General features: G+C 41.1%; 1 protein-coding gene and 1 non-coding gene across 4 annotated transcripts in view; both read right to left on the reverse strand.

Annotated features, from left to right (window-relative positions):
• Positions 1–201: 201 nt before the first annotated feature.
• LOC146891183 (alcohol dehydrogenase 1-like) overlaps positions 202–27,991 on the reverse strand; it is a 44,619-nt gene continuing 16,829 nt past the window's right edge. Inside the window, exons 1-9 of one of the 3 annotated variants that reach the window (XM_087897531.1) lie at positions 12,350–12,491; positions 10,160–10,261; positions 8,745–8,883; positions 6,787–6,871; positions 6,437–6,656; positions 4,326–4,586; positions 2,460–2,595; positions 1,085–1,223; positions 202–357 (exon numbers count right to left, since the gene is read on the reverse strand). In XM_087897531.1, coding sequence (XP_087753657.1) covers positions 333–357; positions 1,085–1,223; positions 2,460–2,595; positions 4,326–4,586; positions 6,437–6,656; positions 6,787–6,871; positions 8,745–8,883; positions 10,160–10,261; positions 12,350–12,454 — 1,212 coding nt within the window. In that variant the 5' untranslated portion in view covers positions 12,455–12,491 and the 3' untranslated portion in view covers positions 202–332. Of the gene's footprint in view, positions 358–1,084; positions 1,224–2,459; positions 2,596–4,325; positions 4,587–6,436; positions 6,657–6,786; positions 6,872–8,744; positions 8,884–10,159; positions 10,262–12,349; positions 12,492–27,991 lie in introns of those variants that run through there. The other 2 variants (XM_085677648.2, XR_014997531.2) reach the window with 2 other exon arrangements.
• LOC148119337 (small nucleolar RNA SNORA42/SNORA80 family) lies at positions 21,782–21,894 on the reverse strand. The gene has a single exon (XR_015735383.1). It is a non-coding gene; the product is annotated as a small nucleolar RNA SNORA42/SNORA80 family (small nucleolar RNA).

The following is a 27,991-nucleotide window of genomic DNA, read 5'->3' on the forward strand; positions in this document are numbered from 1 at the left end:
GGCAGATTATGTTGATGAAAGAAGACATTCTGTGGATTCCAGAGAAAAAAAGAATACCAGAAGTCACAAGAGACATTGTCCCCAGTAGCAAAGATGACAGAGGTCAATCAAATCAGAAGGAAGGCTAGGCACCCTCCAGCTCCCCATCTGAGGTGTGGTAGCTTTCACTTGGGGTTGACAACAGAATCATAGAAAATCCAGTTTCTCGTGGAAAGCTTACATGAGTACTTTATTGGCAGTGTCTCTAAGGAACAACATAAGCGCTGTGATGTGGCTGGTGCCGTGATTCAGTGGGGTGCAGGGGTCAGGAGTAGGAAGGCATCAATATGGTCTCAGAACATCAGGACAGTTCGGATACTGAAATATAAAATATAAGATGTTGTTTCACATTTCCAGAACTCACAGTGCCATAACAGACATTTCATACTGGCTATTTGCCATACACTTTGTAGAAGCTTTTTAGGCACTGTCTCATTTAAACTTCATCCTAAGCAGTGGCACTATAAGGTCGATTATCATATTTTCTCCATTTTAGAGACTATGAAAACTGGGGCTGTTGTGGGAGTAACTTTCGCTGCCTCAACCAATAGTCGCTGAAATACGAGCCCACAGTGCAGCGGGGAGCGACTTCCGCTCCGTCAGCCAATAGTTGCTGAAATACCAGCCCACTGGGGCGTGGTATATTTCTCTTTTAAAAAGAGAAGCAGATCCGAATCAGGCCCTCTTGGTTCCGGCTCTTGGTTCCGGTGCTTTGTACCGGATCCTGCTCCCAGCTCCTGCTCCCAGCTCCTGCTCCCGGCTCCTGCTCCAGCGACTAGGCTCCCTTCCTGACGGTTTATGGTGTGTGTAAGTTTTACCCCCAAAAATAAATAACCCCTTAAAACATAACTGGTGTGGGATTGATTCGCCGATATGGGGCTCAGTGTTATAAATGCCCTGGGTCGTACATGTGCGTGCAAAGCCTGAACCATCACAGCTCATTTTTGCTCCTCTCCCATTTCTCCTTCATTTCTGTTGGTTGTTTCCCTTACTGTAAAAACAATCTTTTCCTCACTCACACCATAAAAAGAATCTTAAGGCCTACCTCTTTCCAGAGCGAAGCAGCTCAAATGCTTCATTTATTTTCTCAAAAGGTAAAACGTGGGTAATTAATGGCTCCAGTGGAAACTTCTTAGCCATGAAATCATCCACAAGCTTGGGGACAGAATCTTTACTCTTAAAGCCTGAAAGGAGAGAGCAGCTCTGTGAGATCCAGGCAGGGGGCAGGCAGGAGAATTAGACAAGAGATCTTCCAAAGAAACCAAGTTCCTAACCGTGCAGTAGTGACAGGCTGCCACCTGAGTGGCAGACGCGGGACTCAAACACCCTCTGTATCGCATTAATGTCTTATGACATGCCACCTGATGAACAGGGTCCCTGGCTGATGATGGCGGCTTAGTAGATCTTTCCTAGAGAAATCATATTGCAGATGTTTATAGCCAAAGGAAGGGAACGTTCCAAACTTCGGTAATGAGTGTAGGCAAACATTACTGCTGTGGGCTTTCTGTGTCCTATGAGGCATTTTTGGGCCTTACAGAGACACAAGTAGAAGGAGCCAGGAAAGCTCTGGTTCGTTTATGGGGAGCAGAACAGCCTGTCTTGGGATTTCCTGCATCAGTTCTTGCTATAGAGAGAACAGTGACTTTCATGTTGCCTTCTAAGAACTCTTCTGTTACCAAAGGGAAGAAATTCTGAAAAAAGTTAGGAATTAGATCCTCAAAGTTGGGGAGATAATTCAGGCAATAAAGTTCTTTATGGTTTTGTTTTTCTGACATTAGATTTTTATTGATTATCTGGGAATTTCACACAATGCCCCTGATCACACTCACTTCCCAGTCCTCCCAGGTCCATCCTGCAACCGTGTGATTTCTCCCAAGGAAAAAAAATATAGCAACTTCAATTTGTGTTGCCTATGTTCTCACTGTAGCATGGCCAAACTCCCAGTAGCCAGCTTCTTAAAGAAAACTAAGTCCTTCCTCACCCCACCCCATCAGAATGCACTAACCGTGGAGAGTCACACTTGAGCATTCCTGTCACAACTTTTAGGAATTCTATTCAATGGCTTCCTGTCTGGACTGTTTCTCTTAGGGGTAGGGATGCAGGTAGGGGTAGAGGGTGTCACTGAAGCTGAGTTGATCTTAAGAATAAAAAACAAACAAACAAACAAAACCCAGTAACATTAAACAGTGGATTCAGTGCTGGGGGAGCCTGTAACTCTAGGCCTGGAGGGAGAAAGTTGGGAGATTCCTGGGATAGTCTGACCATGAGCTGTAGGCTACTGTGAACCCCGGTGAAAATGAACAAGGCTGATTGCTCCTGTGCAGCTACATCAAATGTTCTCTGGCTCCACACACATCCACACGTCCACCTTGGCACACAAGAACACATACAGAACTTGATCCTCAGCTGTGAATACATACCACCAAATATTGCTCCTTTCCAGGTGCGTCCCAGCAGCAGCAACAAGGGGTTCACAGAGAGGCTTTGAGAATGAGGAGGCACCCCAACAACGACACTTACACCACACGATGCATGGCTGCTTAACAGGGAAGACATCTGGAGTATAAATAATAATTAAAATGGATATTCTGGAGGTTTCTACTCATGATACACAATTTCATGTCATATGAAGATATGTGCAGAGAAATTTTTTGAGAGACAGAGTGAATGAATGAATTTATGTTCAATTCTTCCTTATCAACTAATAAATAAGAAACTCTCATTGGGAGCCTGAGCAGTCTGGGTCCTCCACGGAGAATATTGTTTCCTCATCATGTGACTCTCAGGCTGGCTATGCGTAGATTCACTCACAGCCATTGTCTATTAATTACAGTTTTGAAGTTTGCACTCTAAGACAGAATTTTGATGGTGAAGATGTAACGATGGCAGCATCAAAAGTTGTCTCTTATCCATTTGTCAAACTCCCTTTATAACACGTCCTACTGTGGGGCTTAGATCAAGAACGGGCATGTTTTCAGTGGCTGTGCATCCAATGTGTGCATGGGTTTTACATTATTATCTGTAGAAATCCAGGAAGTTCTCACCTTTCAATTGGTTATTTTAGAAAATATATAGTAAAAAATGATTTACAGTTCTCAAAGATCGATGGTACCCGGTCTTTTGATTTTGAAACTTGACATTTAGAAAACCAGATGTCCTGAGAATATGTGGGTATCAGACTTTTGGATCTCAGATGAACAAACAGGGAGATCGTCTAGTGAATCACAGAAGAGTATGACCATGGGGAAACCAGAACCCTGAATGTGGAAGGACTCCCCATCCACAGAGGAGACGCCAGCCTCTCTGGACATCTTGTCTCAGTTCCAGGCTGAGAAGAATGTCACTCTCAGGGCCCCATTCCCATTCTTATCAGCAACTCTGCCAAGGCTTCTGGAGGACCTCAGTAATGGTGATTGTTTAGGTCTCTGGAGATGCTTCTCTAGAAGGCCAGAGGTCTTAGGTTGGCTGATATGTAACTGGAGAAGTGTTCTTTAGCCATGTATGGTGTGTGCAACTATTTGAAAGTAATATCACATGTATTTCATACACATAGGCACTGTAAGCTTGGCAATAGCCTTTCTTATCATTATCCCCTGCTGACTTTAATTGAGTGCTTACAACAAGGCAGCTGGCTCCATGGTAAGTATTTTATATTCACTATATAATGTGTATCATATACAACCCCACAAAATGCATGTCTCTTAAATTTATGGGGTATGGCCAAATCTGTGAATCCTATTTTAAAATGTTTTTACTCCAACATGTAGATCTGGGTGTTTTTGTCGCCCGGCACTCTGCCGTCTCTAAAATGAAACCATGGTGATCCATTAAAGGAGTCAATCCTGTACATGTTTGATGCTAATGAAATAATACTTGGCCCCATATTACTTATTGTTCTTTTGGGGCCACATGATGAGACTTGAAAATGCTTTTCAGAATAGTTAAGTTCACATATTATATGATATTAAGATGTGGAAGAAAATCTATTTACCCGTTTAGGTCCAGAAATTGTTTTTAAGTTCCCTTGATGAATTGATTTTTAGTTAAAAAAAAAACTCAAAGAAAAAAGCATTCCTGTCTTAATGGAGGATTATTACTTGAGACAAATTTGTAGAACTTACAAAACGAAAGGTTTGTCAGAACACTGAATTAATAAACATGAGTAGGAAAAAGGAGATGGAAAATTACCATCTAAAATAGCTTTCTGCATGAGATTTCTACTTTGCTGTCTGGAGCACATTATGGATGGCAGAAGGAGAGATCTGAGGGCATGCCACAGTACCTACCATGGTGTCAAGGCGACCGATTACTTCAAAGGAGAAGTCCACCCCTCCATCGGTCATCTCCTGGATTACTTCGTGGATGGGTTTGCTGTAGTCTAGAGGGTTGATGCACTCAGTTGCACCCAATTCTTTGGCCTTCGCAAACTTGTCTTTGTTGATGTCCACAGCGATGATCCTGGCCGCTCCAGCTGTTTTACAGCCAATGATGACAGACAGACCGACACCTCCAAGGCCAAACACAGCACAGGTGGAGCCTGGGGTCACCTGTGTTTGCAGAAAATACAGAAGATGGACCAAAGAGTGATCGCTAGGAAGTGTTCCATGATGCACAAGGCTGTTTGCTTTGTCCTCTGTCATGGCTTCTCAGATTTCATTCTACCTGCTTCCAAAACCTCTTCTGGCTATAGCTGCCCAAAGGGGTACAACAGTGGTTCTCAAAGTTTGCTCTATATTAGATTTATCTGGAGAGTTATTATTTTTGTTCATCTCAGGATCCAAAAACAGCCTCTACCAGTTAATTGGAATCTCTGTAGGTGGCATTCCATTCTAATCCAATGGGAATCCCCTGTGAGACCAGCTGTACTGGCTTATCTTTGAACTGAACATAAAAATCACTTTAATCTTCAATGATCACACAATAACATCTTCCCCATACACACAACAAATTTGTATAAGTGAAACAAATAATCATGGTTACTCCAGGAGACTGCACTGCAATCCAAACACCTTTCAATCATTAACCCCTTGGTTCACTATCGTTCAGTAGTCACAACCAGGGTAACTGGAGCAGAAGTCATCTGGGAAACATTGACAAGTCATCCCTGGATTAACAGGAAAGTGGACAGGAAACTTTAAGAAAATACATCAAGAGACCAATGTTGTTTTTGTGAGACTTTAAGCCTTACTTTTTTTAAAAAAAAAGGATGTCAATGAAAAATACTGAAACAATAGCTGATCTGTTGATTAAAATCCTTGATCACAAGTACCTATGGCTTCTGAAGCTCACTCAGTGCTCCTGTTGAAACAATGAGTAACTAGATTTAGTGCTAAAATCACAGAAAAATACAGAATGGATCTCTTTCCTTATCATTTACTTTCTCATAACTCAGGGTCACTATCATTTTCATCTATAATAAAGACATGAATTTTCTCCAGCATTCAGATTCCTTCTGGCCTCATTTTTCTATCAATATTTTAATCAACACTATCAACCTGTGAAAATGATGTAAGCCAATCCTAGAGTCATAGACTGATGTTTTAAAGATCTGTTAACAAACTTGCTCAGGATATACTAGGTCACACACAGTTGAGGGTAGCTAAAGGAGCGCTGTCTCTCATGCAATGTGCACACACTAAGAGACAGAAACTGTAGGAAAGGGAGACCTCTAACACAATCAAAGTTAGGGTTTGCTAGGAAAATGTTGCTGTTAGGGTTTGTTCTCAATCCCCATTAACGAAAGGAGACAACCCTGGCCCGCACCTGGCCGTTATGAAAGCTCACGTTCACCATGATGCTCTTTCAAAGAACATCAGGCAGCTCAGAGGGGCTGCACTGGTCCAGTGCCGTTAAGTCCTGGTTCGTCACTAAGCCTCGGTTTTCTTTTCAGGAAAGAACCATGCAGGCAGGTTGGTGCTAGGTAGCAGTGCTGGGCTTTATTTTAAAAACACTGGTGACAGCATTTGTGCCATGTGGATCTCCCCACTTTAGAGATGGGGAGTGAGACAGTGATGATGTCTCCACTTTAAAATCTGCCATTGGTCCCAAATGGCCAAGCTTGCCAGTTTCTGACTCTTTAAATCATGTTTTATTGCTCAAGTGTATCTTGGGACTGGGACATAACAGAACTTTGCAGACAACAGCAAATGCAAAGTGTTACAGCTCCAGATCTACGTAAGTTTCAAACAATTTCTATGAGAGGCCAGTTTCCTTTGGGAACAGGCAGAACTGGATGCATATTATAGAGCTTTTCATGAGTGTGTGGAGGGAATTCTCGCTGGAGTTGCACAGACTTATCTTTTATCTTTTCTACAAAAACTATCTCTGACACCTGTGAGCAATTTCTTCCCTTTGGTCCCAACAATATGCATATAGCTTCGTCCATGGTCCATCCTACCTTGGCAACTTTGACAGCAGAGCCATAGCCAGTTGAGAACCCGCAGCCGATGAGGCAGACTTTGTCCAGGGGTGAAGCCCCATCGATCTTAGCCACTGACATCTCATCTACCACGGTGTACTCGGAGAAGGTGCTGGTGCTGATGAAATTGTAGACTGACTTTCCCTTGCAGGTGAACCTGCTTGTGCCATCAAGCATAGTTCCCTGAGACTGTCCTTTACTGGCCAGTGAAACGCAGTAAATAAAAGACATGAAACAAGGGAAAATAAGTGTGTTATCGAATTGTTCAAGAGACAATAAAAAAAAACAGTGTGTAACCTAATTGTGAAAGAAGACAATGAGAAACCTACCTCTTTACACATAAGTTGCCTTCTGGGTGCTTGCAGATTCTGCAATTTCCACACTGGGGAGTAAAGAGCGGGATGACTTTATCGCCTGGAAGGGGAACAAGAAAAATGGCTTAAATGTCTACCCAAGAATAAGTAGGCAGGAATATGAAGACTACATGTAGAGATATGTGTCCTTGAAAGGTTTCTAAGAAATAGAGCTCAACTGCACTATGTCATGCATGGGTCATTGCTCTTTATCCATGTTGCTATTGCCGGAAGGTTCCTGAAACAAAAGGGAAATGTAATAACAGCTACATCTACTGATGAGCAGCTAACTTTCAATGTGTGCCTCAGTTGCTCTTGGGTGCTTTCCACGTATTAGGACTGGTCAACCCTTAGATATACTCACTGCTAAGTATAAATATATATTTTAGTTGCCATGAGTTACTAGCTTCCAATGAGATGTTGGACAATTCTGAAATTTTTTATAATAGTTAAAATGAAACTAAAATAAGACCATACACAATAAAGGAAACATTTCATAATAAAAATAAGAGAAACTAAGCTTGATCATAAAATTCAAATGAGAATTTTGATAGCTAGTTTTTTACTTCTTAAAAAGATTTGTCCTGTTTTCATGTGCATGTCCGAGTATATATGTGTGTATGCACTGTGTGTGGGTGCCCTTGAAGGCCAGCAGAGGGCGCTGGGTCCCGAGCAGCTGGAGTTACAGGTAGTTGTCGACTGCCTAACAGGATGGCCTCACCCACTGAGTAGTTTCTCCATCACCAGGTTTTGGTTTTTCAAAGTGATTGTGCTTCTCTTATTATGAAACGAATGTTTTAACAATAATCTTGTTATTTTTGAAGACCCTGAAATGTGTCAGAGAAGTGATGACTTGCTTTGGACATCTCAGTCCTCAACAGTGAGTTAGAGATTTCCCCTGAGAAAGGAAAGGCGACTTTTTTTAGATAAATGTTTGTGAATTATCGATTTTTATGCTATAGACAAAGCATCCTGAGAAGTAAAGGAATCATTTTACTCTAATTTTGTTTCCAAATAAAGGAAACACCAATACTTAACTCAAGGCAGATGAGTTCTTTTCTTATTTTCTGGTTATATGGAATGCTAGAAATGTCTGATACTACTGGCAAAAGTGATCCTTTTGGAGATGAACATAATTTTCTTTTAAAATCACATGTGCTACCTATGTTATTGTACAAATCAATACCTGATCAATACTCTGCTTCACAGAGAAAATGAACGTGTGATGAGAACACAGAAAATATATTTTTAATCAACCTTTACATCCAAAAACAAAGAAAGTTAAAATAGAAACATGAATAAAGTAAAAGGCAATGTACAACCTACAACCTTCAGCCCAACCAGTGATAATAAAATGGTGTTTGTGTTTGCAGGACTTTGTCTGAATTTTCCCCTGTGGCTTCCTCTTATCTTGTATTATGTTTCTATATTGAAGAAGAAAGAGCATATAGTGAAGAGGAAGCCATCTTGTGGATGCAATGCAGTTAAACCTACAGCATCCTACAGGAGAGACATCCTGAAGCCAGGCGAGCAGTCGGGTCTCTGAACTCAGCACAGAGCAGCTTCCCTACATCTAGACACCCAGAACCTGGACCTGCAGGTCTTTCCTTTGCCCCATTTGTAGATCTGTTCGGATCCTGAAAAGTCCCCGGTGCTCAGCGACACTGAAGTGGAAGTTAGCAGATTATGAACTCTGAACGTCACACTGAGACTCTAACTTGGCACCTGACATATTGTCGATAATAAATAGATATAAAAAGATAAAAGACATGATTGGATGTCACAGGACTGAGGCATGCAGGGAGGAAGAGATGGAAATCCTGTAACCTGTGCTAGATTTTAAGTCTCCTACTGCCTGGGCTCCTCTTTCGGGACGGATGTGTATGGATCAGTCAGAGACAAAGCACAAACCCTGAAGGTAAAGAATTCTGTACCTGGTTTGACAGAAGTCACCCCTTCTCCAATGCTCTCCACAATACCAGCTCCCTCGTGGCCTAGAACTGCAGGAAGTGGCATAGGATGTCTTCCGGTAACCGCATGATCATCTGAGCGGCAGACGCTCGTGGCCACCATCTATAGATGAGAGATAGAGTTTGGTGAACCATGATAGCGATTGAGAAGGTTTAGCACACCTATTCTGAAACTGTGCTTCTGAGTAGCTTGCTAATAATTCCTATAGCTTCTGATTCGATTTAGGTCCAAGTTTTCCCGTGCTTTTGTATCTTTTCCCAGTTAAACAGTTTAAGCATCAAGGATCATCCTTTGGAATAAAGGACCCTAAAAAAAAAATGTAGTTTATACAATGTTATTCTCCTGGAGAACTACATTTCCCAGGAGGCCACCCCCCTTAGCCCCTCCCCCCCTGCACAAACGCAGAAAACAGCATCTGATGCGCATAGGCTGGGGTGGTCTTTAAAAGGCAAAGCAGGGTATTTTTGCTCTCTCTTTCCTTCCTGTTCCCCACCTTCACGGTCCCACACGCCCCTCCCTGTAATAGTTATACACGTGGGTTCGTTTGTACCTCGTGGTTTTCTTTCAAACATCAGAAAAGAACATCAGAAAAGACCATCAGAAAAGAACAACATACAAAAAAAAATTGTATACATTGTTATGGAGTTATAGCTAGGAAATGAGTACCAAGAAATCACCTAATATTGAAAGACCCCAACCCTAGTCTCCATCTTAAGATGTTTGATCAACTAGACCAGGGCAAAACTGGATTATCTGTGGGCGGCAGAAGCAGTCTTGAGAAGAACATCCAGTCCTTTGTGTATCGAATACCAACGGGGCAGAAACTGGCTGAAACTAGCTTAATTTAGACTTGTTTTTGTAGACTTGTTTTTGTCCTGATGTTGATCCACCTCATATGCTAATTTAATTTGAGTTGACCAATGATGTTGCAGTTGCTATGTAACCCCTGAGACACTATAAATACTGACTGGAAAAAGACAAGGGGGGCTCAGTCTCACTGGAGTACTGAGTCTCCCGTTGGCGCCTTCAACAATAAAGAATCCTCTTGCTGTTTGCATCCATTGGCGTGGCTTATTGAGTCTGGGGGATCCCACCTGAACCCTAGAAATTAGGGTCTTTCAATATTACCTAATATTAGTTGCTTTTGAACTCAAGATGTTTAGCACTCTACAAACACATAAACATAAAAAAGTTTTCACGGATTATGTTAAACTTCAAACTTTCAACAGCTGATGCCAACAGCTCGGCTCAGCAACAGGCTCATTCATTGTCTGGGTGAGCATATGAAATGGGATGCTAGTGGATTTTTGGACGCATCTATGGAGCATTTTCTGAGTTTTTCAAACCTAACATTTTAGACGGTGGAAAGGGGCGTTACCTTAATGCGGACTTCATGGGCCTTGGGGGGTGCGACTTCTATGTCCTCGATGGAGAAGGGCTTGTGGGTCTCCCATAGCACGGCGGCTTTGCACTTGATCACCTGGAAGATGAAGGGTTACTGCAGCTAGAAGGGGGTCACCGCAATTGTGTCTCTCTATTTCCTTTGTACAGCGTCTGTCCTCAGGTCTGCCACCCATTGTTACTTAGAAATGGACACTTCTCATTTACAAGGAGTCAAAGCACCCTGAAAAATGTGTGACCCCATAGTAGAAGGTCAGGAAAAGAAAGGGCATACACCAGGATGTTCTTTCAGGCCATGCTTGCACTATAGGATTTTTTCTTGAAGTCACTGGTACTGCTCTGAAAGAGGTTGTGTGACTGAAATCTTTGGATTAATGTGGAATTACCTTCTATATGCTGTGAATATGTTTTATTACCATTGGTTAATAAAGAAGTTGTCTTGGCCTATAGCAGGGCAGAATATAGCCAGGCTGGAAGATAGAGAGAGAGTTGGTGGAATCAGGGAGATGTCATGTAGATGCCAAAGAAGAAAGACGACCAACAGAACCCTACAGGTAGGCCACAGCCTACCATAGCTATTTTTATCAATATATAGATTAATAGAAATGGATAATTAAAGATATAAGAGATAACTAGGAATACATCTGTGCCATTGGCCAAACAGTGTTGTAATCAATAAAGTTTCCGCGAGGTTATTCAGGTCTGGCAGCCAGGAAACGAACCAACAGCCTCCGCTTACATTGGATAAATGTTTAATTTTAAATTAGAATTATTAATATATTTTTGAAGTGCTACTTTGTGCATTCTAGGTAAGTACACTGTCACAGAGAACTCCCAGGCTTTGGATTTCTGAGACAATATTCTAATGAGCTTCCCAGGCTGCCCTTGAACTAGGAACCTTTCTGTCTTGGCCTTCCTAGTACTGAGATTTCAGGGATGGTCTATCATACCTGGCTACATTGTTGTTCTCTGTTGTAGGCAGTATAAACTCAAACCAATGACCACAATATTGCTGTTACTGACCCTGCACCTAAGATCCTGGATTCCCTAGTTCCTCAATTCTTGTTTGGTTGATAGGATTGGATTTCCACTTATGCTGCATGAATTCAGTTTTTCTTTTAATTTTTTCAGTCATTCTTTATCCTAACTACTTTTCCTTGAAATGTGATTGCCATCCTAAACATGACCAGGAGTGAAAGAAAATAAAGTGAATTGGAACAAAACTAATGGCGACTGCCCCTTCTGTGCCGATTCTTCACCCATCTTTTCTATACAGAATCGTGTCACACCGTGGATGCAGAAGTCTCCAACCCCAGTTCTCACTATGAGCTGTTGGACTTTTGACCCACGCCTAAAACAGTCCCTGTGCCAACAGAAACACCGGCTTAATAATTAGGCAGTTGGATAGCACGAATCAGTTAATTATGCTGAATGACTGCTGCATGATTCCATACCACACACAGACTGAAGAAGGGAGATGACTTTTTTGTAAACGTAGTACCATGTGTATGTATTCTTGCTGTTTACGAGTGATTCAGTTCTTCTTAGAACTAATTTTGTATAAAAGCTACATGATTTTTTTAAGAGAGAAGAGACAGTTCTATAGAGCTTCTAGAGATTTTATGAGTTGTACAGTAATGGACCCCTCCAAATCACGACGTGTATGGTAATGTAAATCACTGTGGATGATCCTACAGTTTAGAAATCAATCCACCTCTTATCAGAAATTTTATCTAACGGTGATTGGGACAGTTTTACTATGTTCCCGAGTCAAATTCCTCTTATGAAACGTTTGACAGACTTTTCTGTTTTCATAAGGAAGCTATGATTACAAAGAATAGCAGGCTATGGAATTGTGATATGAGTAAAGACTACTCTGATTAAGATCACTTTAAAACTTTCTGTTTACAAGGTAGTCACAGTTGGCGCAGAATGAAATCCCTGTGCTGCAGTTAGTGAGGAAGTGAGGACGCCCCAGATCTAGAGTCTGTGTGCTCTTGTTAAAGATATTTAGCAGCAGCCGGGCTGCACTGTCGTCCAGTGCACGCCCTGTGCTATAGTACACATTACACATTGCCTTTCAGTGCATGTCATGTCTAAGTTAGAAGTCAGCATCTTTTAGCATGTTAATGAGAATATATTCCCAATCATAAGATCTTTTTCTTACTTTTCCAGCTGTGCTCATGGTGTCTGTCCTCGCTGCTAACAGGAGATTGATGGGTCCCTGTAGACTCTTCCCTCCTGCAGTGCACTGGGCCAAGGTTGCACACATACTGCTCTCTAGAGTGTCAGCTGATACCACACGTGATCTGGCCATTTATGACACACCCATTAGTTTATTCTGACTGCATGTTAAGTGGAGGCACTGTCCGGTCTAGGAAACTTGTGGGGATGTGATGTTGGGGACATTCTGCTTTCATTAGGTTACACACTTCCTTTTTCATCTGTCTCCCCTCTCCCGGTTCTCTCTTCCCCTGTCTCTGCTGCACTTTCCCCTTTCTCAGACAGGTTAGAGGTCTGTTTTCCTTTGCTGGGAAAAGCAGTAACTTAAAGTCTACATGGAGCACAGTAAGGAGGACAGGAGACAATGCAGGACAGATGGAGAGGACGGACAGAGCCTCAGGGGAAGAAGGTTTGGCTTCCATTCCTCTTCAAAGCAGAGAAACACTCTCAGCCACAGCAAAAGTTCTGAAATCCCTGGTATCTCTGCAGCACACACTACTGGTCAGCATTGACCAAGGACCTGAGACAGGCATGGAGCTGGTCCAGGGGGTGGCAGTCATTAGTAAGAGACAGACTCCACTCCTTCCAGGAGACAGTGCCCACAGCATGCCCTACCCCTTCTCCTGAGAGAGCTTGGACATATCTCCTTGCTCTTTGCAGTGGTCTCCTTCTCTGTAAGATAAGGATGAGTTAGACGTCACATCAATGACTGTGGGGAACAAGTAGAACAGTGCACACATGTGCTGATCATGCAGCCACATGGGTAGAGGCAGCTCAGTGAGTTACAGCTACAACTGGCATGCGTGCACTTCCATTGCCTTTAAGAGCCCCCACATTACTATGGATTACACAGTAATGGACGTGCACAGTTTTCCTATGAGGCACAGACTGGTAAGAAGCTAATGGATATCTACTATCTTCCCAAACTTGAGTAGAAATCCTTCCTACATTATTCTGTAATAATAAGAGTAACATTACAAGTAAGGTTTTCTCCATCAATTTTACAGGTGAGGTCAGAGAAGTATGGGAATTCCCTAATGCCCTTCCTAAGACAGCAAGGAGGGAACTGTGGGCGGGCAGGCTGGTGTTACGGAGTTTTATGGTGTGGACACGTAGGCAGATCACTTAACATCAAAGGAAGTGGACCTTGAATTTTAAACAATTGATCTTTGGGAATATGATTCATATTCCCACCCTCTCTGTCTGTCCCTCTCTCCCTCCCTACTTTCCTCTGCCCCTCCTCATACCTCTGAAGAGCATTGTTGGCAATTCTACTGTCTTTTGACTAGAGTCTGTCACTCATGTGGACCAGGTGTCCAGTTTGGGTTTGGTGTCTAGTACTGACACCTTCAAGTATATCAAGAGAACTGAGATTTCTCAAGGGTGGACATCCACACTGTCTTGCAAGGTGCCATAAGCTGGTAATCGGTACTGCCAGAACCTTCACCCACAGCTCCCTGATTAAGAGACACATGCTCTCTGTACTGCCAAGAGGGTGTGGGGCAGTCCAAAGTTTATTCAGCTCTGTACCCACAAAGGTATCCTCCATATTTTGTAAAGCCTAAGTGGGGGGGGGGGGGGGACTCTACAGATGGCCCGAAACTCAGAAAGTACTCTTTTCAATTACAGACTTCTGTAGGCCAAAGATTTTGGCAAAGTATCTGTGGTTAATATTTACTTGAAAGTAATTTAGGAAAGAAAAGGTAATGCATTTAGACTTTGTGAGTGTGTGTGTAAAGAATCTAGTACCCTTCAACTGCTGCTAGCAGCAAAATTTCTACTTCCTGGGTTAACGGTCTTAATGAAGATGAACCCAACACCAGACATTGAGAATTTACATAATATTTTACTTTGACACTGAAGCCACAGCTTGTCAGAGAGTGACGGTGATCTTTCTTTCCCAAGCTTAGAATGTATCACCAACTTGGATACTGATTTTGATGTAAAGAACATGAAGAGAGTGTTGGCAATATTTGTCTCCAAATGTCGCTGTTCAGGGTCTTAGAAATAATGTAATAGATGTTAAAAGGCAGAGGCAGGCAGGAATCCTCTGCAGTGTTCTGAGTACCAGCTAAGAAGATTGACATGTGGAGCGGAATTCTGTAGATCATCAGCAAAGGCTTATGAATACCAGCCTCCTTCAGGTGGTGCAGAAACAGAAGCACGATACAATACAGTTACTATGCTGCAGATGACAGAAATCCCACAGACTTAGTAATACAGAATCAGAACATTGTAAAATACAGAAATATTTTGAAAATCAATATATAAGAATTAATGGTAATTTTTATATCATAGTTCTATTTCTGTTAACTATCATAGTATATTAAAATTGCAACCAAAGTTTTTTTTTTTTTTTTCAATTTTTGAGAAAGGATTTCTCTGAAGCTTTGTAGCTTGTCCTGGAACTAGCTCTTGTAAACCAGGCTGGCCTCAAACTCACATATATCTACCTGCCTCTGCCTCCTGAGTGCTGGAATTTAAGGCATGCACCACCACCACCCAGCTCACAACCAAAGTTTACCAGGAGGCTGTGTGGCTGTTTTACTCAGCTACTCAGTTCCTGGGTGAATGGTGTGCTGTGCAGAGAGGCCTTGACTGGGTCTGTAGTTTACAGTGTTTTCCCATGGTTTCTTCCAGGACTTTCAAAGTTTTCAGTCTCAGATTAAGACCTTGGGCCCACTCTAAATTGATTTTTCTGTAGGGAAGAAGATGAGGACGGTAGTCTGATTCTGCATATGACTTTATGGTTCTCCTCAAAACAACTCTTGGAGACTGATTTTCATTTTGTTTTGCTTTCCAGTGTATGTTTTCAGCGCCTTTGTTAAAATTCAGTTCGGTATATCCAAGTAACTGTAAAAAACAAACAAACGAACAAAAACGAAAGATCTCCCCTCATGAGGGTTTCCTGTTGCAGCCTCTCTGCTGCAGTCCCCACAAGCTCCACAGACATCTGTTGCCACGCACTACCATAGTTAGCCCCTCACCACTGGCCAGCTCTGCCTTCAGGCCTGCAGGCAGCTCTGTGCTCTTACTTCTTGCCTAGCACAATGCTGCTTTTACACATTCCGCTATGTCTGCCTCTCAGATGGATGGCTCTCTGGCTCCTGGGATCCTTTACACTGTGGATTGTGTGCTTCTCATGAACCCCCTCCTCAGGCTGCTGTCCCACTAGGGGAGCCACCTAGACACCGGCTCAGGCAACTGTCACATACTCTCAGCTCACAGCTATGTCTATTCAGCAGCGCCTGTCCTTTGTGTTGTGAATTGCCTGTGTTCTCAGCCCAGGCCCTGCTACATGATGACAGTCAGTCTTCCACTTCAATGTCATCGTCAGCAGATTTGGTGAGACAACTTGGAATTCTAAAAGGGCTGAATTAGCTAAAGAGAGAGAGAAAGAGAGAGAATTTTTTCCCAAGCTAAAAAATGTGGAACAATATTACCGTGAAGGGACTCTGTATGATTCCACAAAGGATGATTTGGAAATAGAACAATTAAATGAGGGGATAATTAACTTACCTGGGATTCATGCGAAACAACCTAGGTGCCCCTCAATAGAAGAATGGTTAAAAAAGGTGTGGAACATATGCACATTAGAGTTTTACTCAGCGGTAAAAAACAATGACATCTTGAATTTTTGCATGTAAATGGATGGAAATAGAAAATGCTTTACTGAGTGATGTAACCCAGACCCAAAAAGAGGAATATGGTATGTACTCACTCATAAGTGGTTTCTAGCCATAGTTAAAGGTCTTTGAGTCTATAATTTGTGATCCTAGAGAAGCTGAATAAGAAGGTGAACCCGAAGAAAATCATATAGTTATCCTCCTGGATATTAGAAGTAGGCAAGATTGTCAGGCAAACTTGGGTGCACGGGGGGGGGGGGTGGAAGTACGGGGAGATGGTTAGGGAGAGGGGAGAGGGGGAGGATGGGGATGGATTGGGGGAATGGGAGGGGGGAGGGAGGAAGGATGGTTATGGGAGCAGGGAAGTTTATATCTCAACTAAGGGAGCCATTTTAGGGTATGCAAGAGACTTAATTCTGGAGGGGTTCCCAAGTCCAAGGAGAGGTCCCCAGATTGTACTCTGGGCAGCAGAGGAGAGGGTGCCTGATCTGGCCTTGGCCCATAACCATACTGATGAATATTTTGCATATCACCACAGAACCTTCATATGGCGATGGATGGAGATAGAGACAGAGACACATATTGGAACACTGGACTTAACTCCTGACGCCCAAATGAGAAGCAGAGGGAGGGAGATCGTGAGCAAGGAAAGCAAAATCAGAGGGGACCTTCATCTGACAATGGATGGAGATAGAGACGGAGACCCACATTGGAGCACTGGAAGTCAGGACCGCGAAGGGTGCGTTCACCCACTGATACAAGGGGTCTGATCGAATGAGAGCTCACCAAGGCCAGCTGGACTGGGACTGAACGAGCATGAGATCAAACCGGACTCTCTGAATGTTGTTGACATGGGGGCTGACTGATCCAAGGTTCAAATGAAGACTAAGAAACCATTGACAATGGCACTGGGTCTTGTTTCGTCTGCATGGACTAGCTTTTTGGGATCCTGGCCTGTCAGGATGCTCACCTTCCTGGACCTGGAGGGAGGGGGGAGGAACTTGGATTTTCCACAGGGCAGGAAACCCTGACTGCTCTGGGAAATGGTGAGGGAGGAGAAGAGGGAGTCGGGGGAGTGGGGGGAGCGGGAGGGTATTGGGAGGAGGGGAGGAAGTGGAAAGAGTATTTTCGGATACTTAAATAAACAAGTCTAACGGGAAAAAAAACTGGATGAAGTGTTCAAATAATAAATACAAATATTTAGAAAATAAAAAACAAACAAACAAACAAAAACGGGTAATCAGCATCCACAGAGTAATGGATCTGAGATACAGTCGATGTCAACACTCAAAACCATGATGGTACTTGGATGGCAGTGGTGATTTCCAAAGGCTTGAAGAAAACTCGAAATATCTATGTTTTAATTGCGATAAACATGGTTACCTAAAAAGGGATTGTAGGCAGGGCATTCCTAGAAAACTATTTTGTTTTTTTTTTTCTACCAATAGTTCAAACAGAATGATCTTGCCTTCTGGACTGTGGATAAGTGTAGCAAAGACTGACACTGGGCCAATGAATGGAGTTCAACAAGGGACAGACTAGATAACATTTTGCCATTGGGAAATAACTTGGCGGAGGGGCTCTCACAGGCCCGCATGTAAAATTGGTTCAATCATTATCTGTCACCGTGGGGGAAACTCCTCCACAGACAAATTAAAGGACCTAATGATAATGATAAAAAACCATACTGCCCTGGATGACGGAACAGCTTTCGAAGATAAAATAAGGTGGACTGGGGGTCATGCAGGGCTGCATGGGTGTCTCCCTGTCAGGTTCCACCAGAGTTTGGCTCACTGAGGACAAGTCCAAATGCACTGCTAATGTTAAGATTCAATTATTTTGCTACTGACTGTAGCTGGAATCGCATGTACATTTACGATGGAGATGCACTATATGGGCCTTTAGTAGTATGTTTATATTGTAAGCCTTAAAAAATTTGCCTGGAGCGACCTCCACAGTAGCAGCTACAAGGGAGTGACCACTAATGGATTAGGACCCAGCAAGAGACCTTTGTAGGACCTGGTGTGAGTCAGGGACCTCCACGGGAGAAGGCCAAAGTCAGGGACATATGCGGGAACAGGCCTGAGTTAGTGACCTCTGACCTCTGCTAGTGCAGGTCTGAGTCAGCAGACTCCTCCAGAGCAGACCTGAGACAGCATCCTCAACAGGAGCAGGTACAAGGGAGCAAGTCTGATCAAGAAACCTCTGTGGGACGTGTTGGGTGTTAGTCAGGGACCTCTGAGAGAGCAAGCCCAAGCCAGTGACCTCTGCCAGAGCAGGCCTGAGCCAGCAATCACTGCCAGAGCCGGCCCAAGGCAATCACCTCAGCAGGAGCAGCACCAAGCAAGCAACCTCCATGGGAGCAGTCTCAAAGAGCCTCCAGGATTGCAGAGTAACATACAGGAATGCCTAGTGACCTCCAGGAACACCCAGTGACCTCTGGGTGACTGGAACCATGGGCCAGACAGCACCGCAAGGAGCAACCATCTGAGCCTTGGATCCACTGGCACCTGGAAGACTGATTACCAGAGACACAGCTCCAACAACATCAAGGAAAAGATGGGTAGACAAGATAAGAACACACTCAACACCACAAATATATAGCAATACCACACCAACAAAAAACTGTGGCTTAGTAATACTTGAACACCTAAATATAGATGAGGCAGAAGGGAGCGACCTAAAAATAACTTGAGGAGAATGTTTAAGGCCCTTAAAGAGGAAATTAAAAATTCCCTCAAAGAAATGGAGGAAAAGACAAATAAAAAAATGGAATAAATCAACAAATCCCTTAAAGAAAACCAAGAAAAAGAAATCAAACAGATGAAAGAAACAATTCAAGACCTGATAACTGAAATAGAGACAATAAAGAAAACGCAAGCTGAGGGAATTCTGGAAACAGAAAATATGAAAAAATGATCAAAGGAACCACAAATGACACCATAAACAGCAGAATAATGAAGATGGAAGAGAAAATTGCAAGTGCTGAATATACACAATAGAGGAAATAGTCTCACCAGTCAAAGAAAACATTAAATCTAACAAAAGCTTAACATAAAATATTGAGGAAATATGGTACATCATGAAAATACCCAACTTAAGAATAATAGGGATAGAAGTCCAACTAAAAACCACAGAAAATATATTTGACAAAATAGTAGAAGAAAACTTTCCCAACCTAAAGAAAGATATGCATATGAAGATACAAGAAGCTTACAGAACACCAAATAGACTGGATCAAAAAAAAAAAAAAAACAAAAAACGAAAACAAACCACCCCCTAGCCACATAATAATCAAAACACTAAACATACAGAAGAAAGAAAGAATATTAAGAGCTGCAAAGGAAAAAGGTCAAGTAACATAAAGGCAGACCTACCAAAATTACACCAGACTTCTCAATGGAAACAACGAAAGCCAGAAAGTCCTGGTCAAGCATTACGCAGACAGTAAGAGACCACAGACAATATGATCTCAAAACAGCAAATCCCAAAGAAGGGAAAAATACACACAATAACATCACCACCAACAAAAACTAAAATAACAAGAGATAGCAATCACTGATCATTAATATTCCTCAATATAAATGGATTCAACTCACCTATAAAAAGATACAGGCTAACTGATTGGATATGAAAACAGAATTCATCCTTCTGCTGCATACAAGAAACACACCTCAACCTCAAAGACAGACATCACCTCAAAGTAAAGAATTGGGAAAAAAATTTCCAGTCAAATGAACCTAAGAAACAAACTGGTGTAGCTATCTTAATATCTAACCAAATAGATTCAAACTAAAATCAATCAAAAGGGACAAAGAAGGACATTTTATATTAGTCACAGGAAAATTCCATCAAGAAGAAATCTCAATGTTGAATGAGATGCCCTAAATACAAGGACACCCTCATATATAAAAGAAATACTACTAAAGCTTAATTCACACATTAAACCCTACACACTTATAGGGGGAGACTTCAACACCCCACTTCCACCACTGGACAGGTTTGTCAGACAGAAAATTAACAGAGAAATAAGGGAACTAACATGTTATGACTCAAATGAAGTTAACAGACATCTATAGACCATTCCATCCAAACATGAAATAATATAACTTCTTCTCAGCACTTCATGTAACCATCTCAAAAACTGGTCACAAACCAGGTAACAAAGTAAATATCAACAGATAACAAATAATAATAATAAAAAAAAAACTGGAATAGTCCCATGTATCTTCACAATCACCATGGCTTACAATTAGAATTCAACAGCAACACTAATTTCAGAAAGCCCACAAACACATGGAAATGAAAGAATGTTCACCTGAATTATCAATGGGTCAAGGAGTAAATAAAGGAAGAAAATAAAGACTTCCTAAAATTCAACGAAACTGATCACACAACATACCCAAATTTATAGGACACAATGAAAGCAAAGTTAAGAGAAAAGTTCATAGCACTAAAGGCCTACATAAAGAAACTGGAAAAATCACACACACTAGTGAGTTCACAGAACATTTGAAAATCTAGAACAAAAAGAAGCAAACTCACCCAGGAGGACTAGATGGCAGGAAATAAGCAAATTGAGAGCTGAAATCAACAAAATAGAAACAAAGAAAACAATACAAGAAATAATGAGACAAAGAGTTGGTTCTTCAAGAAAATCAACAAAATAGGCAAATTTGTCAAAGCTAACCAAAAGGCAGAGAGAGAATACATAAATTAACAAAACCAGAAAAGAAAAGGGGACATAACAACAGGCACAGAGGAAAGTCAGAGAATCATTAGGTCACATTTCAAAAACCTGTACTCCACAAAATTGGAAAACTTAAAGGAAATGGACAATTTTCTAGATAAATATCACTTATCAAAATTAAATTAAGATGAATTAAACAAATTAAATAGACCTTTAATTGCTAAAGAAATAGAAACAGTCATCAAAAGTCTCCCAATTAAATAAAGCACAGGGCCAGATGGCTTCAGCTCAGAATTCTACAAGACTTTCAAAGAACTAGTACCAATACTCCTTAAATTGTTCTACACAATAGAAATAGAAGGAACATTGCCAAACTCTTTTTATGAAGCTACAATTACACTGACACCCAAACTACACAAAGACATTACTAAGAAAGAAAATTACAGACCAGTCTCACTCATGAACATTGATGCAAAAATAGTCAATAAAATACTGACAAATCGAATCTAAGAACACATCAGAAAAATCATCCACCATGATCAAGTCAGCTTCATCCCAGAGATGCAGGGATGGTTCAACATACAAAAATCTGTCAATGTAATCCACCATATAAGCAAACTGAAAAAGAAACCACACATGATCATCTCATTTGATGGTGATAAAGCCTTTGACAAAATACAATATCCCTTCATGATAAAGGTCTTGGAGAGAGCAGGGATACAAGCAACATATCTAAACATGAACAATGTACAACAACTCTTGACCTTTCAAAGATACCAACAGCCCTACCTTTAAAATGGCTAACTGAAAAACATGTGTGAGTAGAACAACTGAGACCTGGCTTCCCTAACAGTTCTACCGGTAAGCAACATTAGCGAAATCTGAAGATATCAGGAGAGGGAGGGAATGTTTTTCCCATTTTTCAGTGCTAACTTTTCTGGACACAACTACTTTGAGCCCTGCAGATGCTAACCTTGCCCTCTACCCTGAGAGAGATGCACAGCATCTGGGTTACAATTCTCATTCTCTTGATAGAATAAATATGAGATGTGCCCCCTCCCACTGTGTGACCCACTTCAGGGTCAGCAGCCCACGGGCTCAGAGGCTGGACAATGGTTAGGAGCCTCAGTTTGTTCCAGCACGGGACGGGACGTTATGAGGAAATTTGCTTGCTAAGTAACCACAGGCTAGCCTATTTTGCCAACAGTCTTCACCCCAAATCCCTGTGGCCTTTCTCTGGAAATCTCCACCACATTCTGTTTTTTCCCCCCAATTTTCAAGGGACTTAATGTTCGCAGTGTTCTGAGTGACTTCATCATGTGGCATTTTGGCCCTCTAAGATACTCAGAATTTTGAATTCAATCTACTTTATTTTGATTGCAGAATTTTCTTACTGAACATTGACATATTGATGGTTCTTGGCACTGGTAGCCCTCACAGAAACAGACTTTCAAGTAAACACATGTGTTTACACAGATGGAAATATTGACTTAATAATGGTTATTATTTGCCAAACTGGCACTGTAGTGAGCCTGTTGATATGGCTTGAGAAGACAGGAAAGAATCTAGAAGGACCAGCAGAGGAGAAGCCAATGGAGATGAGCGGCCGAGCCCTGTCTCCCTGCTCCATTACTGGTGTGAGAGAGCTTGACTCTGAAGAGTTTTGCTCCCCATTTCTGTTCATGTAGAGATTCCGAGAGCACTTCAATGGTTTTTGAAACATAGTAGCTTCTTTCAAACTGGTGTATGACACAGTCACCAAAAATGTTATTACACACACACACACTCACTCACATAGAGCTATGAAACTTATGTTTAAATCTCTCCCTCCCTCCCCCCTGCCTCTCTCTCTCTCTCTCTCTCTCTCTCTCTCTCTCTCTCTCTCTCTCTCTCTCTCTCAGACAGGGTTTCTCTATATAGCTGTGGAGCCTGTCCTAGAACTAGCTCTTGTACACCAGGCTGGCCTCAAACTCACAGAGATCCTCCTGCCTCTGGCTCTTGAGTACTGGGATTAAAGGTGTGCGCCACCACCACCCAGCTTTATTACTTTATTTTTCAAGTCCTCAAGCACTTTTATTGTCTTTATCTTTTTTCCCCTATTTTTCAACCCTTCCAGCTTTCACTTCGTTGGCACTGTGCAAGCACACATATGCATGGTGTTCTCCTTGGCTTCTTACTGAAGGACAGTGACATTTGATTTCTCAATTCTTCCTGGCTTTCCCCCAAAGCCAGTGCTGTCAATGTTCAACCCCATTACCTTGATGCTTATCTCGCATCTCTAAGTACAATGTGTCCATTAAAACTTTGATTTCCCTTTGGCATTTCTAATGTCATCTTGGAGGAGCTGGACTTGTGACTTTAGGGACAGACCCTGTCGCCCTTCCATTTCCCAACTGAGCAATAGAGCACGTGGTTGCAACCATGAAAATGATGTTGCAAACCAACCTTGCCATTTACCATGCCTTCCCCCGATAATCAAGTATTTACTTAAAGCTTTAGCTCAGGTTTGCTTAATAACTATTAATAACTTAATTTCCAAAGCATCATCAGCGTCTGAGTGTCCTTTCAGGAAAGACAGATGTGCCAACTAGCCTGCCAATTTGTCCACCGAGAAGTCTCTGCTGGTGTCTCGACTGGCTCAATAAGCCTGTGTGTTTGCATCGGCGCCACACCTGCTGTGTTGCTGTCTCATGAGTGTGTTAACACATTGGTAAACATTGCAGGCATTTGTTTTCTTGCTCTTTGGGAAGCCAGACGTCTGAATTCTCTATCACTGGGTTAGAGAGTGTGGCTGAGTGGCACTCTCTCCAGTCTAGAGCAAGGAAACTTTTTGAGCCCTTCCCATATTCTACAGTTGCTTGCACTGCTTAGGTGGTTGTTACAGCACACCAATTGTGCCCTGCTCCTCCTTGTCCCTTTCCTCCTCCGCCTCCTTTCCAACCTGTCCTTAGAAACTTTTAGAGCATTCTGCTTATATCTGTTAAAAAATGTGTTTTGGGTATATATATATATATATATATATATATGTATGCGAAATTTTACTGTGGTTGATATCTGAGAAAATAATGATATGAAATAGGAAAACTGGGAAAGGAGATAATCACATTTACGTAAGTCTTATGTGGCACTAGGGCATTAATAAAGGAAACAAGGCCCAAAGGCAGAATTAAACAGTAGTGTACTTAGTAAATTATGAAAATATGATGAAGCAGATGTGCTTGAGCCTGGGTAATTAAATGGGTAAAGTAATGATCTGTCTGTCCATCCGTGTACCAAAACTAGCTAGCCAGATCACATTATTCTATTCACTCAGAGAATTCCAACTGACACAGAGGAAAATAGCAATAAAACTTAAATCCAAAACCAGCTGGAGAATTGAATAAATTCCTGAAACCTCCAACAGGATGAGAGAAGCAACACTCATTTCTTGACTTAACTAATATATAGCTTAATTTCTGGTATCCTGAGCAAGATGTCAGGCATCCAACAAAAAGTAATAAGAAAATGTTATCCTTTATAATAGATAAATCAATCCAAATAGCTATATATGATCCATATATTGCAAGATTTGACAAAGACTTGAAAATAATCATTAATGTTATGTTAAAAAGTAGGAAAAGCAAAGAACACACAGGACCATATTGGGGAAATTCATTATCACAGCGGAGATATAAAGCCGTCAAATGGGAGAGTAGTAAGAATTTTAATTCACTGTACTGCAGATGAATCATTCCTTTGGCGATTCTATGAAAACACTGAGCACACCAAAGGAAAGTAAAAAAGAAATTGAAATATAGAAATTTTACAAAATGAATGACAAAAAGAAAATAAATAGGAAAATATCACAGTATCATGAGTGAAAGGACATCAAATGGTCTAATATCTAAGAAACAACGAGTCCCAAAAGAGTCCCAGCCAATCTGAATGCAGAACTACAGAGCCCAGCTCTCACGGATGCGTGTACAATACAACTCCTGCACCTTAAGCTCAGAGAACATTGTGGGAAAGAAGGCAGAAAGTTTGTAAGAGCCAGACGATCAGAGAGCTTTCCGTGAGGCTGTGCTGCCTACTGATGTCAGAAGATATTGCCCATAAAGTGTCACTGATGTGACTGTCTGGACATGAGCCGGACAATGACAACAGTAGACAGGCTAAGGGGATGGGAGCAAAGACCGTGCAGGCTCAGATCTACACAAGGGACTACAGGCAATTAAAGAATGCTGAGAGAGGGAGAAAGAAGTCTTCCCAAGAAAGAGCACACTGATTGATTATTCAATACCCAATGGCCAGTACTGAAAATATACCTAAAAGTAACATTATATGGATTCAGCAGGTTATATTTAGGAAAACAGCTGTGTGTGTTACAGAATATTTATTTAACTATGCAAAGATGTGTTGCATTTGTTTAATTATGTAAAGATGTATGGCTGTTTTTCCTGACCTGTCTAAGGCACATGATTGTTCTAACCAAAAGCTGAATGGCCAATAGCAAAGGAGGAGGCATAGGCAGATCTTACAGTCAGGGAAAGTAAGTAGGAGGAGAAATTTAGGCTCAGGAAAGAAAGAAAAAGAGATGACAGGGAGATGTCAGGGGCCAGCCAGTCAGATGTGGAGGAAGCAAGAAAGTAGGACATGCAGAATGAGAAAAGGGTGAAAGTACCCGATGCAAAAATGTAGATGAATAGAGACAGGTTAAATTAGGTTAAAAGAGCTAGTGGAACAATGCTAAATTAAGGCTGAGCATTCATAATAAATAATAAGTCTTCATGTCTTTATTTGGGAGCTGGTTGGTAGCCAAAAGAAAATGCCAACTGCAGTTTGTGTATGTGTGTGTATGTGTGCATGTGTGTATGCGCATACAGCTATGAATGTGTATATATATTTGCATGTAACTACAATTAATGAAAAAAGTGGCCATGAATTTGCAAAAGAGCCATGGGATATGGAAGGGGTTTGAAAGAGGAAAGGGAAGAGGGAGAATGATGTAATTATAATCTCAAAAATAAGAAAAGATTTTTTTTTTAAAAAAAAAAGAGTTTCAGAAGAAAAGCAGTATTAAAAAGGATAGGAAATATTTAAGAGATAATTTTAAAAAAAGAATTTTTCCAATGTTCCTGAAGGAAAATTGACATAATATACAAGAATTCTGATAACTTCCCATGCACATGTGATCTGAAAGCATACATACACGTGGACATGCTCCAGGCATGCTGTACTTAGGCTCAATGAATATTAAAGATGAGGGTAAAGTACTGAAGGTATTGCATTATCAGAAAATACACAAGTCACAGAACAAATATGCTGAAAAACCTATGTATATTTTTAAACATGCTGTAAACCATTTAGAGGTTTTTTTCTTCATCTGAATCTGTGTTTACGGTACTCTCTTTTTCTGACCACATGAATCTTTAGTCTGCTAAGTGACGTGACTAGGATTAAAGATACAGCTTTGGCAACTGCATCCACCCCACTCTTTGGCTTCTTGAGAGATTAGCTTCATGTTGGAGGTACTGGTGGAAGTCATGTTTTGTTTTGAGGTTTTTTTTGTTGTTTTGTTTTGTTTTGTTTTTTGTTTTTTTAACCACTATTCTGTGGAGTTTCTAGGTCCATGCTACCACCAAGAAGCATGCCAGCTCATAACAACATTTTAAGTGTTTGGTAGCAGTACAAAGAGCTGTACAGTTTTTGCTGCTAATGCTGAGTCAGGAAGCCTCTCTCAAAGGAGCCTCTTCTCTGCTCACCACCAGCAAACAGAGCCTACCAGACAAGTAACCAAAAAGACAGTAACCAAAAAGCTACACTTGACTCTGTTCTTGTCTTTCTAGAATCCTTTTTCTTTTTTTTAATCTTTCTCAGGTTTTATGTAGAAATTCATGTCAAATATTTGGATTCCATTTATAGACAAGTTTCTGTCCTACCTGGTCCCACAGTCATTCAGTCCCAAAGAAACACACAGAGGCTTTTATTAATTACAAACTGCTTGGCCTATTAGTTCAGGCTTATTATTAACTAGTTCTTACAACTTAAAGTAACCCTTAATTCTTGTCTATTTTTAGCCACGTGGCTTGGTACCTTTTATCAGAGCAGCATTCTCATCTTGCTTCCTCTTTATCTGGGCGGCAACTGTGTCTCTCCTTTCCTCTTCCTAGAGTTCTCTTGGTCTGGTTTTCCTACCTATTCTTCCTGCCTGGCTACCAGCCAAACAGTGCTTTATTAAACCAATATGCAAGTGACAAATCTTTACAGTGTACAAAAAAAGCATTATCCCACAACAGAATTTAATATAAATGAAAATGGAGATCCATAGAAACAAACAGGAAATAAAGAAATCAATAAAAGCAAAGGCAGTTCTTATAGATGATTATTCTAATGGATAGATCTCTTGCCAGTCAGTCTGGTTTATTAACATACACAAATACCAGATTCAGTCTTGAAAGAGAAGGAAGTGAGCCAAACATGCACTAGAGATGCTAAAATATCAGTGACATTTACAAACAGTTTTATACTGATGAATTTGCCAATTTAAATGAAATGAACAAATTTATCAACAGCTAAAAGTTGTCATGGGATCAAAAGTGAAACAAAACAAAATCTGTTAAGTCCTGTGGTTAATTAAAACATTAGAAGCTTATTTTAAAACTTCACACAAAGTCAACTACTTGCCCGGGTACATGAGTCATTATTCTAGAAATCTCTCAAAGAAGAAATAAAGTTATTTTATCACTTTCAGAAAACAGAGAGATTATTTACATTTTCTAATTTATTTGATAAAGCTGGTATTGGCAGCTAAACCTAACTCATATACGTCACAGGAAAACTTAGGATTTCATGAACATGGAAATAAAAATCTTTAACAATGTATTGACAACTCATACAATGTATCAACAACGATATATAAAAATAATTTATTTATGACTGAGTAGAATCTACATGGGGAATGCAAAACTTATTTCGTGCTCAAGTGTTAATGCAGCTCAACACAGAATGCATGAAAACACTGACAAACAGAGGCAATATGCATATTATCATCCTCACAGATGAAAGTAGGCTTATGATAAAAAAAATCTAATTTCCATGCAGATTTATCAAAACCTAATAGTATCAACAAATTTTATATTAAATGATTCAGTGCCTGTGTTTGGCACCAAAACGAGTAATTCCACTCTCAGAAATTTGGCATTTACTCAGGGAAGGCATTCACATGAGTACAATAGAGCGAGAACAGCTGATGAAACCAAAACAATGTTAGATAGGAAGACTAAGGATGCCT

This window comes from Myodes glareolus, chromosome 17 (genome assembly GCF_982192425.1).
Source record: "Myodes glareolus chromosome 17, mMyoGla1.1, whole genome shotgun sequence".
Lineage (NCBI taxonomy): Eukaryota > Metazoa > Chordata > Mammalia > Rodentia > Cricetidae > Myodes > Myodes glareolus.